The 16518-nt window shown below is 40.4% G+C and overlaps 1 protein-coding gene across 1 annotated transcript; it reads left to right on the forward strand.

Moving 5' to 3' along the window:
* The first annotated feature begins 1428 nt into the window (after positions 1-1428).
* Positions 1429-15985, forward strand: CD164 (CD164 molecule). Its single transcript, XM_046004463.1, has 6 exons — positions 1429-1735; positions 4512-4595; positions 5997-6068; positions 7485-7520; positions 11574-11633; positions 13318-15985. Exons 1-6 carry the CDS (start codon positions 1537-1539, stop codon positions 13482-13484), a joined length of 618 nt encoding a protein of 205 aa, XP_045860419.1. The 5' UTR covers positions 1429-1536; the 3' UTR covers positions 13485-15985.
* The last annotated feature ends 533 nt before the right edge of the window (positions 15986-16518 follow it).

A 16518-nucleotide genomic window follows, 5' to 3' on the forward strand; every position in this document is an offset into this window, starting at 1 on the left:
CAATATCTAGTGATCTGTCAAAGCAAATTTGTATTCATGAATTGTCAAAAGACCCACAACACAGCCATGTCTTCTTTGAAAGTCTTTCAATAATTCTGGCCATAGGTTGGATCGGTCAAACATGGTCTCGTGTTTACATCAAGCGAATCGCCAGCCAGTGCAATCAACAGAATACTCAGTGACGAAGGTACAAAAGGACCCCACAGATCAGATTCTAGAAAGTTTTAAAGCCTTCAGATTGAGGCAAAAAAAAAAAATTAAATAAAAAGCTAAAACGTTTAGTCAACTTTTTTGTGGTGTTTTCATAGCAAAGCAGATCTCATAAAAGCAATTAACGTTCGTGTGTTATTTTATTAGGGTAAACGTGCATAATTAAACTTGCCGGATTAATGCAAGCAACTGCGGGGAAAAAAACCCGGCACTAAAAACAGCTTTTATAATCCAGTTTTTACTCGTTAATATAAGCGCGGCTGCAACTGTTGACTATTTTGTGAGGCTGGACATCAGGTGGCGCTCACCCCTCCTAATTAAGCCGGAGCAGTCACGGAACATTAACGGGCATTTCAAAATCCAGTCCTGATGTCAAGCACCGAGTTTCGGGCAAGTCACTTTGAGTCTCGGTTTCCTCACCTGTAAAGTGGGTTGGGAACGGACCAGATGGATTTCCAACCCAGCTCGTCTCTGATTCTCTGTAGTGGTGGTGGCGTTGACTGACTGAGGCTACCGCTGATTTAAATAGCAAGAAACTCGGAAAAGACAGCCTGGGCAAGTGGGATAGAGGTAGACGGTGTAGACAGAGCTCTGGCTGGAAGGCCGAGGCTCGCTTTCGGTGTTTTGGCCGCTCACCGTGAGTGGGCGGCAGAGCAGAAACTCAACCACGTGGTTTCTTCATTTCCCTGAGGGATCCCAACACAAGGTTACTTCCAGAAAAATTCGAGAGAAGCGCGGGTCCCACTAAAAATCTGTGCGAACACCTTCGGAATGCGGGAGCACACCACAAACTTGATCCACGGGGTGGTTCTAAACGCAACCCACGGAAACTAGCGCCAGGCTGACTCCAGTCACACAGGCGAAGCCCGAAAAGTCACGTGGGGCCGCAGATTTACTGCCGCCCGGGCGGACGCCTAGCGCCACCTCATGTAGGTTGTTCCATCCGAGCCAGGGTGGAAGCTTTCCCTATCGCGGGAACTAGAACAGCCCAGCTGCATCTTGGATGGTAATATAAGGGCAAAGAAATAAGTTCTTGCTTCTGGGAGCTTCTTCGCTACATTTCGCTAGTCGCTGTGACGGAACAGCCTCCCTCCATTGCCTCTCGCTGTCCCTGTTCCCCTCCTGTAGGAGGCAATTGGTATCGTCCGAAGCCCGCCCCTGCTCCGCCCGCCCCGCCCCCGCACGCCGTGGCCGGGGGCCCCTCACGTGACCCCGGCGCGCTCTCGCGGGGGCCCAGACTCTCCGAGGCGGTGCCGCAGGGGACAGAGGGACGGACGGAGTAGAGTGAGCCGCAGCTTTCGCCCGAACACCAGTGCGGAGGACGTGATGTCGGGCCTCTCCCGCCAGCTGCCTTGGGCCGCCGCCTGCCTGGCCGCGCTCTGTGTGCTGACCGCGGCTCAGAACTCCAGCCTGGATCCGACCGTGACTACGATCCCGCTTTCACCGAACACCACCACCACCACCACCAAGACAGCAGTTCCGACGACGGTGACGACTCTTGCGCCGGTGACCACTCCAGCACAAGGTGGGTGCCGGCCCAACGGGCTTCCTGTCCTCGCCCGCCCGCCCGCCGCGCCGAGCCGCCCGCCCTGCCCGCGGTGCGCGCGGGGCCGGGGCCGGGACGGGCCGCGCTCCAGCAACATGGCGGCCCGTCCGAGTCCAGCCCGGGCTGGGATCGGACTCGCGGGGGTGAGGGAGCGCCCCGGGGAGCCCGGGCGGGCGAGCCTCGGTGGCCGTTGGGCTCTGGGCCACCCCGAAGTGTCCCACGCCGAGGTGCTCTTAAAAAGTGCCTCGTAATCCCTAAGCCTCACTTCAGTTTGGGAAGAGGGGACGTGGCTTCCTCCCGCGGTGTCAGCAGTGGGGTTGATCGTGGGGCGAGGCGACTCGCCTCCAAAGTTGGGGATCAGGTCGAACTCCCTGTGTTTGGGGTTATTCATTTGCCCTCCCAGATTCTGTCTCCGCAAGGGGGCTTCTCCCGGAGTTGGCAAAAGAGGAAAAAGAAACTGAAGACGTGAATGCTCGCCAGTGTCTCAGACTTGAGTCTGAGAAAAGTTGCCTGTGATCTAACCATATTGATTTTGCGGATAGGTGTGGGGGTATATTTGAGGTTTGGGCATTTGATTAGTTAAAACTTTAAACTTGCTATGTGCCAAAGAAGAAAAGTACCCATTTGTGTACCCGATGCTTCATATATTCTTTTTGGTATTTTAGGTTAAACTGGAAGATAGGTGGTGAAATCTGGGAGGAAGATGGAAATAAAGTGGCTTGCGGGGAACATAGGTTTAGTTGATTGTGAGCTGGGATTGAAACCCAGGTTGTGGATTTTTTAAACTCTATCAGGAACACACCCTTTGTTAAGCTCTGCGGTCGATTTGGGTGCTGGTTGGGTTGAGTCGTACACTGAATCTTAAAGCAGAAATTGGCAATGCTGTGACAACACAAAAGAGAGGGGAAGATAAATTTGAGGTGAAAAGAACTCTAGATATCTAAAACCTGATCTAGTGTGATTGGTTATTCTAGTTAATATGGAGTAAGGAATAACTGGCATCTTGACTGAAAAAGTGCTCAAATGTCAGGATTTTTTACCTTGGCTTTCCTCCCCTCCCCCAGACAGATCATACTGTTTTGAAGTGTCTTTCTTTGGTTTTTGTGTTTTATAGATAAATAAAATGTATAATTAATATTCAGAAAGATGTAATAGTGAAGTTCAAAACTGTTAAATAAGGAAAGTACATTGTGGTAGAATGCTGGACATTCTACCTGCACTGTTTCTAAGATGATAGAGCACAGTATGTTTTGTCTTCTGCTTACTTGGCAGTTTCTTTCCAGAATTGTAGTTTTGGAGTGTGTGTTTTTCCAAAGAGAAGCTTGGATATACCCAAGTTAATTGCCTTTTTGTAATTGAAAGTCATACAAAGGAGATGATTTGTTTTCTGTAAGTAGCAGTTGCATAAACTGCAATCTAAAATGAAAGGTAGCGAGTTTAGTTCATTGTAAATAACATTGGCTGTGCTGTTCAAACATACCAGGCACAAAAGATTTTAGACAACTAGCATTTTTTTTATCAGTACACAAACCTCTGCAGAACTTACTTTCTACTTTGTGAACCCCTTACTCAAGGGTACTATATATGTTCTTGTCCCTGATAAATATTAGTGATTAAATATTGAAATGCATGGCCTCTGTGCAGAACTTTTTTTTTTTTTTTTTTAGGCACAGGGAAAGCAAATGTGAATGTGTTTTGGAGGCATCTGGCTTCCAGGAAAATAAAGAGCCCTAGACTTTTTGGGTCATTTGGCCTAAATTATTGACAGAGATCCTCCTACTTTATTGAATTGTATGTACATGAATATAGCCCCTTCCAGAGTTGCTTTCTTTTATCCTTCAGTCACAGTGGAGAAGATCACTTAGGAATTACAGATCTCTCGGGTTTTCAGAATGGGCATCATCCGAGTTTGGGTTCAACCTTTAACAAGTCTTTTTACTTTAATAGTAAAAATTCCAGTGTCTTAACTGATGTTTGGGGGGCAGTGATTTCTCCGTGTGTAGTGTTGGCCTCATAACTCAACCTTTTCCCAATATTTTTATTTTTTTAAGGATGTTTTAAAATGATTCAAGAAACCCTGAGTGTCTGTGAAATAGTTGCCCTGTAAAAAAGGGTTGTTTAGATACTGAGCATTCCCACTAGCTTGTGGGGTTTTTCCGCCCTTTCTCTTGAGTCATCAAACATTTATTATGATTGGAATTTCTTATTAAGAATTAATTTCTTAATTAATAAAGTGTTTTTGTGTGTGCAGTTAAAAACACAGAAGATCTACCATCCTAACAAAGTTTTAAGTGTACTGTACGTTATTGACAGTAAGCACGGCATTATACAGATCTCCAGAACTCTGCATCATACTTGGAACTGTACCCTGCTTGAGGAGCAGATCTCCATTTCCCCTCCCCCTAGCCCTGGCAGACATCATTCTACTTTCTGCTTCGGAGTTGAACTATTTTAGATATTTCATATAGGAGGGAATCATGCTGTACTTGTCCTTCTTTGAATGTCTAACTTAGCATAATGTCCTTAAGGCTCATAGATGTTCTAGTGCACGGCAGGATTCCTTTCTTTTATATGTTGGAATACTATTCTATTGAAAAATGTATACCACATTTTTTAATCCATTCATTTGTTGATGGGTTATAACGTTTTACCATTTCTCTGAATTAGTAAGTCTGGTATTTAGTTTAAAAAGGTAAGTTGTACAAACTCAAAAGTGAGGTACAATTGATTGGTTTTATATATCCCTCCCCACCAGATACCTGTGAAAACCGCAGCAGCTGTGTTTCCTGTGTGAGTGTTAGCCTTCATAATTCTACCTGCTTTTGGATAGAATGTAAAGGTAAGAAGCTTTGGGATGGCTTTAATTTTGAGAATGCAAACTGTTTTTGTTTTATCATTTTAAGGTAATCTACAGGGTATTCCTGAACACTTAAAAATTATGTAGAAAATTAGGTATATTGTGTACTATCTATTTTGCAAATCAAATACTTTTCCTTTAAAGTTCCTATTGCTTAACATTCCAGCGAAAATCTCTGGACTCCCATTCTGTCCCCACCCCTTTAATTCCTTAGACTTGATAATTAAGGTTTAGTAGCTTTTAAAGGAAGAGAGATTTTAGAGCTTTGGAAGATTAAGAGGACAGGTACACCAAAATCAACTGTGAAAGAAAGTTGTGAAATTTTCCCCTAAAAGTGGTTTCCCAGAAAAAGAAGGCATTTATCTTCTGCAGGTGTCCTGCTAGATGAACTATAGAGACCTTATAAAACTTGGTTGGATATTTAGAATATGGGAGAAGAGTGAGATGGAAAGAGTTGGTGTTTTTGTTCAATTTTAAAATTAACCTTTAATTTGAGGGATAAAGAACTAGTTGAAGATACTTTGAAATGCCAATAACGTTTTTGTTAGAACCATGGCATTACAGCAAATTCTGTTTTCTTAATGGGAAGTAGTTGCTTTTTTTTCTTATCAGTAAAACAGTTTATCGGGTGTGTGTGTGGGTGTGTGTATATACGTAAAAAGCCAAAGCTATGTATTAAGTGTCTTTGTTTAAAAGAAATCTGATAAGAGTTCTGGGCATTATGTCACGACATAACATTGTTTAAGAACTTCTTATAAAATTAAGATATTAGCTTAATTTGGGGTTAAATTTTTTTGTTGTGTGAGAGTCACTTTTTTTTTAACGTCATAAAATGGAATTTAAGTGTGCACCCCTCTCCTGTTGTGTGTAGCAGAGTTGGCATGTTTTGGGGCTTGAATGCTCTACTGTAGGATATGTTGAGGAAGGATCTCCCTTACTCTGGCTACAAGTTTGGCTGTCAGGAAAGCAGTTTTATTAGAAAATGTAGAAAACCAAGAAGAGATGTGGAACAGAGATCCTCCTGCTGCTAATGGGCTACCTCCTGTGGTTACTAAGCCTTTATTAGATCCTTTCAGCTTCTCCCTACTCACATGGAATCTAGCAGCCTTTGCATGCAGGAGTCGTGCCCCAATTCGGATCTAAGTGTTTCCGATTTATCTGTTCAGTGTATTCATGTAGGTTGTAGACAGATTTTTGGAGGGATCCTGGGTAATCTTTCTTAATCAATGAGGGAAAGAGCATAACAGTATTTTCTTGGTCCGTGGACTTCTGAAGTGTTTATGCCTGAGTTTCATTTTTGGAAGCAGTTCTGGAGCTTAGTAACAAAACAAAGATAATATAAACAAGTGATTGGTGCTCTGTGTCTTTTTCCCCCCATAACAGAGAAAAACTACTGTTCACATAACGCAACAGTTAGTGATTGCCAGGTGGTGAATGGCACACAGTTCTGTTCTGGTAAGTATTCACATTGGTTGCTGAGGAAAGTGGCCAAGAGGTGAGGAAGATCTTTGCCTCAGAAGCCTTCTTTCAATATTTGGTTTGCCGTTTCTGGCAGTCTAAACTGACTATAGTTTAGACTCTTTCCATTTGCTTTTTACTGGACTGGGCAATCGTGTTCTGGCCCTTTTCCGGATTATGGTGTTGGTGATTGTCACATCTCTGGTGTATTTTGTGTTACGGTTGAAACTTTCCTATATTCATCTGTTTTCTTATTTTTGTATTTTAATTTGAAGAAATTGTTTACTCTTTAACCTTAAGTCTTTGCTCAGAAAATAGTTAAAATTCCTAGATGAAGCAACTGATTTTCGTCATAAGATTACAAATGGATAGGGAAGTCAAACTTCTGATTTGGTGCATAGTTAATAAATAGAGCAAAAGAGTTTTCTGGAGTGTGTCAGTAACCTTGAAAGACTACCTATAACAATTTTACTTTTAGTAGGGGTTTTCCCATCCAAACTTGAACTTCATGACTGAGAATTTCATTAGTGTGAGGTCAGTTACCCCTTTTGTAGAATGCGCATAATTTGGTGTAGGTGGCAAAGGAACAGACATTTTTAGTATCTATTTTAATGTATCAGAAAATAATAATTATATCAAACCTGTGGTTTCATGAAAATAATTGCTTAGAAACAAGGTTAAGTAAAACATTTTAAAAGATACTAATTTAGAGAAAAATTGAGTAAATAATTCTACTTAATTTGATGATGTATCAGATTTAGTTTGGACTGTGTAGCACTCTACCTCCGGCAGGGACCCAGGCTGTTTACTGTCATTCCTTAAGAATATCTTTGACCGGGGCACCTGGGTGGCTCAGTGGGTTAAAGCCTCTGCCTTCGGCTCAGGTCATGATCCCAGGGTCCTGGGATCGAGCCCCGCATTGGGCTCTCTGCTCCGCAGGGAGCCTGCTTCCTCCTCTCTCTCTCTCTGCCTGCCTCTCCGCCTACTTGTAATTTCTGTCTTTCAAATAAATAAATAAAATCTTTAAAAAAAAAGAATATCTTTGACCTTGCTCTCCGAGGTGAGTGCTCATGTTCCAGCCATCAAATTGGTTTTCCTGCCAACAGAAAGAGGAAAGAGGCCCGTATCTACCTACGGATGCTTTCTAAAAGTTACACTGGGCTACCTACCTGCAGGGGAGGCTAAGAAATGTGTGTCTTTCTCCAGCCGGGGAAGTGTCAACTACAGATTGGTGCTTCTATTTCTAAAGAAGGGGAGATCAGTATCGGTTAGAGCAACTGTCAGTCTCCTCCACAAGGTGGTACTTAAATGTAAACTTTGTAAAAGTGGTACTCACATGACTGCAGTTTAAAAAATGTAATGGATTGTGATATTTTAGATTGCTTTGACTTAATGTTTGTTTGTTTTAAATAGCACCTGAGCCCACTCCGCTGCCAACGAATTCTACAGGTAATACAAGATAATTAACTCTTTCCTCCTCTTTCAGGATTTGTAAGGTCTCTCGATGGACTTTTTAGTAATTAAATACCTTAAAGTTTTTAGTATAATTTAAAAAATTAGTAGATGTATTTGGTCTTGAACGATAATGATTACATTAGTATGAACTGTTCGTGCCAGTGTTATGGAATTCCAGTGTTTCACGTTTATCGACTATGGGAGGATTGCTGTGGACATTGAGTCCACAGACCGCTTTTTGTGGATTTTTTGAAGATCTTGGGAAATACAGAAGCCTAAAGAAAATTAAAATTCCCTGTAATTCCCATCATCCAGAGGTACACCAGGATATTTTCAGTGATAAGATTTTCCCAGTCTTCTCTCTGTGCATCAACCAATAGATTTATTATGAACTTGCATAATATGCCCATGCACATTTGAATTGTTTTCTCTTTTACGTTGTTGTATACACTTTACTTAACCTGCACTTGGTTGGATAGTTAGGTCATCTTTCATTCTTCCTGCAGCACGCATTCCTGTTTTGATGTTATCCCTGATGGAATTGATTCAAACAGCGTTCCTAGGTCAGAGGATAGGATTATTTTAAGACTGAATATTGATTGCTTTCCAGAAAGATATGCTTTTCATTCCCATCAACAGCTGGAAAGTTTTCACTACCCCTTCAACAGAATTAGATAATTTCTCCTTTTAAAAATCTTTACCAGGGGCGTCTGGGTGGCTCAGTGGGTTAAAGCCTCTGCCTTCGGCTCAGGTCATGATCCCAGGGTTCTGGGATCAAGCCCCGCATCAGGCTCTCTGCTTTGCAGGGAGCCTGCTTCCCTTCCTCTCTCTCTGCCTGCTTGTGATCTCTGTCTGTCAAATAAATAAAATCTTTACCAAAAAAAAAAATCTTTACCAAAGTGATAGGAGGAATAAATCATTAAAAAACTTCTACTCTGGGGGCGCCTGGGTGGCTCAGTGGATTAAGCCGCTGCCTTCGGCTCGGGTCATGATCTCAGGGTCCTGGGATCGAGCCCCGCATCGGGCTCTCTGCTTGGCAGGGAGCCTGCTTCCCTCTCACTCTCTCTGCCTGCCTCTCTGCCTACTTGTGACCTCTCTCTCTGTCCAATAAATAAATAAAATCTTTAAAAAAAAAAAAACAAAAAAAAAAACTTCTACTCCAGGACAATAGGCTGGATGATAGGGACTGGAAACAGAAGACAGCATTTTGTCTATCATAGGAACTGTGACACAGATAAATGAGCGCAGTGTTTTGAGACATTTGTAGGAAGGTGTGTATATGGAGTAGTATGGCAAATGTGGTGACAACTTCCTGGAGATGCTGACCGACTTTTGAAATGACCCTGGAAAAACATGACGGTAGCTTCCCAAGTGGAGCACGGCGGTCCGTACACGTGAGGAGTGTGAGGGAGTATAGTGAGGTCGGGGAATTGCATTTGGATGTGCACGGTGAGGAAGAGTTGAGCTGAACAGTCAACAGGCCAAGAGCCAGATTGGGAGGACAGGTTGGAACAGGAGACAAGAGTGAACACAGGGAGATTGCAGTAGATGACCCATGGGGGGAGTTCTGGAGGACTGTATGGGAAGAGTCGCGGGTGTATGCAAATAGACTTGGGAGGTAGGAAGGGTAGGGCTTGATGGAGGTGATGGCAGACTCTTCGCTGACAGCGCGGGCAAAGCTCATCAGTGTAGGCAGTGGTGGTGTCCCCGGAACAGCCTGTAGAGAGAATAGGACTTGAGGACCAAACTCCAGGGGACGGTAATGTCTAAGGGTTAAGAAGAGGATCAGAGAGGAAAGTGAGTAGGGATGAGCAGAGAGGTGTGTCCAGGAAACTGTGTGTTGTATGTGTGTGTGTGTGTGCTTGTGTGTTTTAGGTATAGTTTTTCAGAGGAAAAAGTGATCAGATGCTGAATCAAAGATGAGAACTCATTGAAAGACTTTGGTGGTGGTGAGCTAGCTCACACCAGCTTGCGGTGGCCAGTTGTGCATAGCCCTTCCCAGCTACACATTCACTGAGACTGCGTCGGGAGCTTGAATTACGGTGGAAATATTCATGCCATAGAAATCTGCCAGGGCCACAGAACTTTTGGAGAGCACACAGTGGTAGCACCCATTGGTAGTCACTGACTAGGAGGATGTTAAAAGATTGATGAAAGCAGAGATGTTAAGGAAAAATTAATTTCCAGAAGGTGGGATGTGAACCAAAAGGGGAAAACAGTTTCTTCAGAACCATTGTGGGTTCACTTTTAATTTCTTCTCCATGAACCTTGATGTAGTTTTCGTGCTTGATCCACATGGGGTTCTCCAGTGAAGTACCCCAGGGTCTCTCTAGTTTTCTCTCTCTCGTTCTGTAAGTGGAAGGAGGCCAGGGTTTGCTTATAGAAAATGCATCTGTTGAGTGGCAGTTGTTCAAAAAACTTTACATGGTCTCTTTGCATGGCTACTGCTGAAAGAAAGCAAGTGAGAAATTAAGGGATTATTAAAGAAATGACGCAAAGAGAATTTGATTTATGTAGAAAGGTATTCAGGGGGCCTAATTTTAGTAGTTTTCTGTTAGTACCTATAAATGTTATAAGTAAAAATAGTTGTAAATCTCTTACGGCAGAATGACTAGATTACGTCAGATATATAGTGGGAAATTTTCATAATATATTAAGTAGAAGACAAACTGTTAAGTTCTGCTACTTTTTAAATTTTTATTGTTACGTAATTGCCTAGTGAAATGGCCAGCAGGAAATGACCTGTTATTGTACATGATGGGATTACTTAGTTTACTGTGTTTTCTTAAATTTTCCATCACCAGTAGCAGCTTTTGTTAACTGCTGAAGTACTGTTTTTTTTTTTAATGAAAGGAACATACTATAGGTTAGTAGACATATATTCCCTAAGTATTGCATAATTTTGAAAATGCTGTCAAAGTAGTATTTTGGTCAGAAGTAGAAGTATGTAAATGTTTTGCATGTTTACAGAAAAAAGCATTTAGTCTGTGTGGTGTTCAGAGGGTTTGGTAGTAAGACTCAAAAGGTAAATTTGCAAAGTTGATTCCCTACCATTGTCAGACAAAATTTAGTGTTTTAAGATTGAAAAGAATATATGTTTGCTTAGTTTCTAAAGTGTTATTTTTTGCAACAACTTTAAAGGGATTAAAAATCTAGGAATTCTGCCTAAGAATCAGCCCTGCCAGAAGTGAGATCAGGTATTTCCCTGCTGGCAAAATGAGAGGTGACCTAATTGTCCACCCAAGAGCAGGGTAGGGAAGATGTGTGCAGTGGTGCTCATAGTGAGAGAAAAGGATACAAACATGTAATCCCATCAGTATTGTTAACATAACATTGATTAGAATCTGTTAGCAGTATCAGTACTAACAGAAGTCTGTTAATAAAGTGCTTTGGTTCCTAAAATGTGTTTACATTCAAATTAATTCTTCTCACAAGAGTTCATTTTCTTTACAGGCATTGTCAGATAATTTAAATTGGGGGATCTGTGGACCCAAATAAAAATAACATTTTATTGGAACAGAATGATGCCTGTTGATTTGCATGTGTCCTCGGCTGCTTTTGCACTATGTGCTGCATAAAGCCGAAAATGTTCACTGTCTGCCAGCCCCTTGAGATGAAGAACAGAAGCCAACCTTGATACCTGCTTGAGAAATCCTGAGCCCCACTGGTTTCTTACCATGACTTTTTAAGTTAATAGTTTTTGTCATAGAAGCATTAAAAAACCTGTTGTTCCCTCACCTGACCACTGATTCTTGCCCTCCTGTGTGTCTTTTTGCAAACTTTATCCAGATGTATACATAGATTTCATACTCTGATATAGACATAGGTGTTAACACAGATAGTTTTATGCTTGCTTTGTGGTAATTTAAAGACTCACAGTCTGGCCAGGTAGATTAGATGTGTTAGTGAGCCACTACCTGAAATTTGGCCTTTAGTCTTTGGAAAATAGCCTGTTGAAGTTGGCAGCGTTAACTTTAAAAAGACAAATCGGTAGATACTGGGAGGTTTGGAAATGTAAGTCACTAATAAGTTTTATTTCTATTGCAGCCAAAACCACCACCCTGCCTGCCTCCTCAACCACCACCACCACCACAGCTCCGACATCAGGTAAGGAGGGGATTTGAACTGTCGCTGATGTGGGGGTATGTGTGCGGTCTTGCCTTGTGCTATTTTGCCCCCATTTTCCAGTTTCATTCATGAATGGTTGTGAACTAAATCTCACCTCTTACATTTGGAGGACCAGGATGGTAGGCTGCTAATACAGGAATGGTAGGTTTGCTGCAAGTCCCCATTTTTTAACACATAGCCATATTTGGCCTGACACATTAGAGTTAAGAGAGAGTGTTTTTCTAAAACCCTTTTACTACAGCTTGTTGGTGAGATCTCATTTCTTTTAACTTAAAAATTAAGTACTGATGACTGTTAGGGATTAATTTTGTGCTGTGTTTAAGTCATGACAATTGGAGTGAAGATAATTTAGCCATCCTTTTTATTGAGAAAGGTCTAAAGAGCCAAGATCACTGCAGATGGGCACCTTGGCCATGTTTCTCGCTATTTCTTTACATTCCTTTATAACTGTTAAAAGTGCATGTGAAAAGTAATGTTTATTAATTAATAATTTGCTTTGTTGTGAACAACATCACATTTAGGGGATGCCACAAGACATTGCAGATACGCCGTATGAATCCTTGCAATGCCTATTTAAAATACTGGTGTTTGGTTTTGATTTTTTTTTTTTTTTAAGTTTTTTGGCTTATCCTTATGCAACTTTTCTTGGTTTCAAGGAAACCATTTTGTCTTTGCAAGAATTACAGAATAGTTGTGATTAATTTTAAATTTTGGGGCACCTGGGTAGCTCAGTCGGGGTGTCTGCCTTCAGCCCAGGTCATGATCCCAGGGTCCTGAGATTCAGGCCTATGTGGGGCTCTCTGCTAGGCCGGGAGCCTGCTTCTCCCTCTCCCTCTGCCTGCTGCTTCCCCTGCTTGTGCTCTCTCTCCATCTCTCTCTCTCTCTAACAAATAAATAAAATACCTTTAAAAAAAAATTGAAAGCTGGCTATCTTCTTATACAGCCACAAGAACCAGTGTTTATTTGAAACCTACTTAGAAAAAAAATTATTTTAAATATGAAACTGTTTTGTATTAAAATGGATGGTGTTCTACTTGAAACCTTTTATTCCCTAAAAAGAAATTCTTGTTCTGTTTCCTATTGAAACATTTTTTTCCCTGAAAAGGGAATTCAAACTTTTGTACTTTTCCATATGGTTTGGAAATGCTCATAATATAAAATTTTAGAGTAAGATTTACAGTACCTTTAATAACAAGTTTATTTATTAAATTTATAAATTGCAGATGCTTAAGATAATTTTTGTACTTTGAAAAATTGCAGCCGAATTATTGCTTACCTTGTATATTTAATAAAATTCAAAAATTACATGAATTTTCAACGCAAATATTAATATTTAGTGTAACAATTAACTAACAACATGTTTTCTGAAGAAATTACAAATTTTTAAAGTGCTCGACATGTTCTCAGGGCATAATTTATGTACCAGGAGAATTTTTCTCTGTCATTTTTATACTTGAATTTGAACGGCAGCTTTGACCACTTAATACTGCTAGATGGAGTGAATGGGATAAACTCTAGTTGTAAAGATTTGACTCAAGAGGAGATATTTTATAGAATTTAACTCATGGCAAAGTCAAAGTATAAGCTCGTGCAGGTCTTGAAATTCTGGGTAGAGGATCATGGGACTTTCTAAGCCTCGTTATCTTTTCTTCTTATTTGACAGGTACAACTAATACCACTTTAACTCCAACTTCACAACCTGGGCGGAAGTCAACCTTCGATGCAGCCAGTTTCATTGGAGGAATTGTCCTTGTCCTGGGTGTGCAGGCTGTAATCTTCTTTCTCTATAAATTCTGCAAATCGAAAGAACGAAACTACCACACTCTGTAAGCAGACCCATTAAATTAACAAGGACTGGTGTGTAACTCACTGAAACCAAAATATTCTCTTTCAAGATGTCCCACATGGAAGACGCTATTCCAGGATCTGTACTTGTTCAAAGGATGCATATAGGACACTTGGGAGCATCATCCTTGAAGAAAAATCACTTAAATCACATTGCTCAACAGGAATATTTAAAATATTCTGCATGAATCCTTGTGGCTGTCTTCTTTTATTTTCAATGGCTGCTGCTGTGGGATTGTGTTCTCTCTTCTTGACATACCAAATGTAACTCTGTAAGTGGTGGGAAGCATTGTCCTGCACAGACACCTCATGACTCTTCTGGCAGTTTAAATTTAGTCATTTTAAAGCCTGAAAGCTGCATCATTTTCATCCTATCTCAGGATGTAGTTTAGTGACCAGAATTGAGAAGAATGTGCCAAATGAGCATCAGTCGGGTGGACTTTTGGCTGTCCTTTCAAAAGTGGAATAAATCGGTAAATCTAGTATCCTTAGAGAAAACTGTATCCTTAGCGTAAAATTTTGTGCTTGATAACAGTTATTTTTTCTACATTAGAAATAAGATGCCACACAGGGAATTACATTCCAGATTTAAAGAAACGAATGGAAAGGATACAAACCATTAACAATAGCAGGTTATCATTCATACTTGCAAAGCACCTTAAATCACTGAGAAAATAAAGAACAGTGCCTTAAAAGACAGACTGAAAGGTAGGCTGTAACTTCAGATGTTCCTGATTTGTCCTTCCACATTAAGGAGGGTAAAGGTTGGTCTGATGATACAACTGTTGACGAGCTGTAGCAAACCTGCTTTTAGATACCATGCTGGTAGTAACTGAAAACTTACTTTGTTTCAGACCTGAGCAAGTTAGGCTAAAGGATGTTCTGCAAAGTTGAAAGCCTTCATATATTGAACTTCCCAACATTTTTCTTAGGCTGTTAAAAAGTATAAAGCTAAAGTTGATTTTCTTAATGTTTTCCTTTGTACTTTAGGAAGTATCCCAACACTGTTGTACCTTGAAAGGATTTTCCACCAAGCTTCCTTGAAAAATAACTTTTTTTTTTAATGAGGCAAGAAGGAAATAAGTTGTTTTAGAGTCATTTACAGCTCTTGAATGAGACAATCATTTTAAGTTCTGAGACCAGAAATGTGACCAGTGTAATTTCAGAAAATCTGAGGATTTTTCATTTGATTGGATTACTGTAGATTTTTTAATGATGATTGCCCTGGATAGACCGATTGTGCTTTCTTTTCTTTCTTTCTTTTCCTTTTTTTTCTTTTTCTCTCTCCCTCTCTTCCTTCCTTCCATTCTTCCTTCTTTCCTCTTTCTCTCTCATCCTCTCCTTTTAGTTGCAATTCCTATAGTATGTTAAGCATGCATACTTTATTATTATTATTTTTTTAAGTTTCTTTAGGAAGCACTAGTGTTTTCAGTTTCAGAGGGATACGTCTCCCCTGCCTTCGACATACTGGATTAGTTCAGAGGTTTTCATTACTTTTAAAAAAGCTTTTGCTTTTCTAGGCCATTAAAGCTTTTTTGTTTTGTTTTATTTTTTGTTTTGTTTTGGTTTTTTTTAGTTTCTTTAGCCTGTAGGGGCTGAGTTTAGCACTTGGTTTTCAATATTTTGTAGTAGGAAATGAGTTGCTTTGGTCCATTTCATAAGCCAAAATTCCTTACATTTAGATAAGATTATATTCAAGGTTCTTAAAATGAAGATTTACTGTTTCTTTGTTACTTGCTGGTACAGCTAGTTTGTTTTACTTGCACATTTGTACATACACTTAATGTTTTCAAGTGCCTTAATTGTTTAAAATCTCTGGCTTCAAAGGTTTTTGGGAAAAGGTAGGTTTACCTCACATTTTTGTGTTTTCATTAGTAATATTCTGATACCAGTTTTAGGAACCTCACAAAAATTTTCATTATGGTGCCATGGCTGTTAGTTTTTAGTGAGTGCTGTAAGATCCAAGAATCATTTGAAAAAATACAGAGTCTCCATTTCTCCCAAAGCGGCAAAATTTAGCTGTAGTGATATATAATTATCATTTACCTAGATATGAATACCTTGTCACACATTAATGTTAGTACATGTTTTTGTGAAAATGTAGCTGATGAAGCTTCTCATCTTCCATAATCTTGAATCCTGCTCTGACGACAAAACCATAATATGAAACCAGTTAGATTTTGCAAGAAGAGCTCTTAAAACAGAACTCACAGTCTTTCCCCACCCTTTCTTTAGTATCTTGAGCCATTAATAATTTGTTTTTTTTTTTTTAAATCCAGAAGGTACAGAAACATTTTCAGATTTTTCTCCTGATTTGTTCATGTGGATGTAGTTCTGTCAAAACACCTTATTTTACCTTACAGATACTTGTTGCACAGGCAGACACTGCTGTATTTAGAAACTTCTATTTCAGTTCATTAAAAACTGCAAAACCAATCTGTATCATGTACCAAACTGATTTAAAATAAATCTACATGTTAATTGAATTAATCTGTTCTTTTTATTAACTGAAGTGTTTTTGCATTTTTGATGATGAAATTTAATGTTCGTGAATTTACCTTATCAGTCTATTTGGGGATGGGTTGTCTGCTCACTTTATATTGCTCTCCAAGACCAGTGGCTAGTAGCAGATTGGCATTCGTCAGAAACTTGTAGTGCTTTAATGCTCTCAGCACGGTAATGTTGGTCCGTTGTGTTCTCACGCGCATTGTTCTCTGAGAAATCTGTCCTCTTCGTCTTCTGTTCCTCTGCACATGTCTTTGTTTTCCTTTGTTGCTTTTTTTTTTTAAAGATTTTATTTATTTATTTGACAGAGAGAGATCACAACTAGGCAGAGAGGCAGGCAGAGAGAGAGGAGGAAGCAGGCTCCGCGCGGAGCAGAGAGCCCGATGCGGGGCTCGATCCCAGGACCCTGAGATCATGACCTGAGCCGAAGGCAGCGGCTTAATCCACTGAGCCACCCAGGCGCCCCTCCTTTGTTGCTTTTTTAAGATTTTTCTCTATGGCTGGTTTGAGCAAT

The sequence above is a fragment of the Meles meles genome, chromosome 5, assembly GCF_922984935.1.
Source record: "Meles meles chromosome 5, mMelMel3.1 paternal haplotype, whole genome shotgun sequence".
In the NCBI taxonomy this organism is placed as follows: Eukaryota; Metazoa; Chordata; class Mammalia; order Carnivora; family Mustelidae; genus Meles; species Meles meles.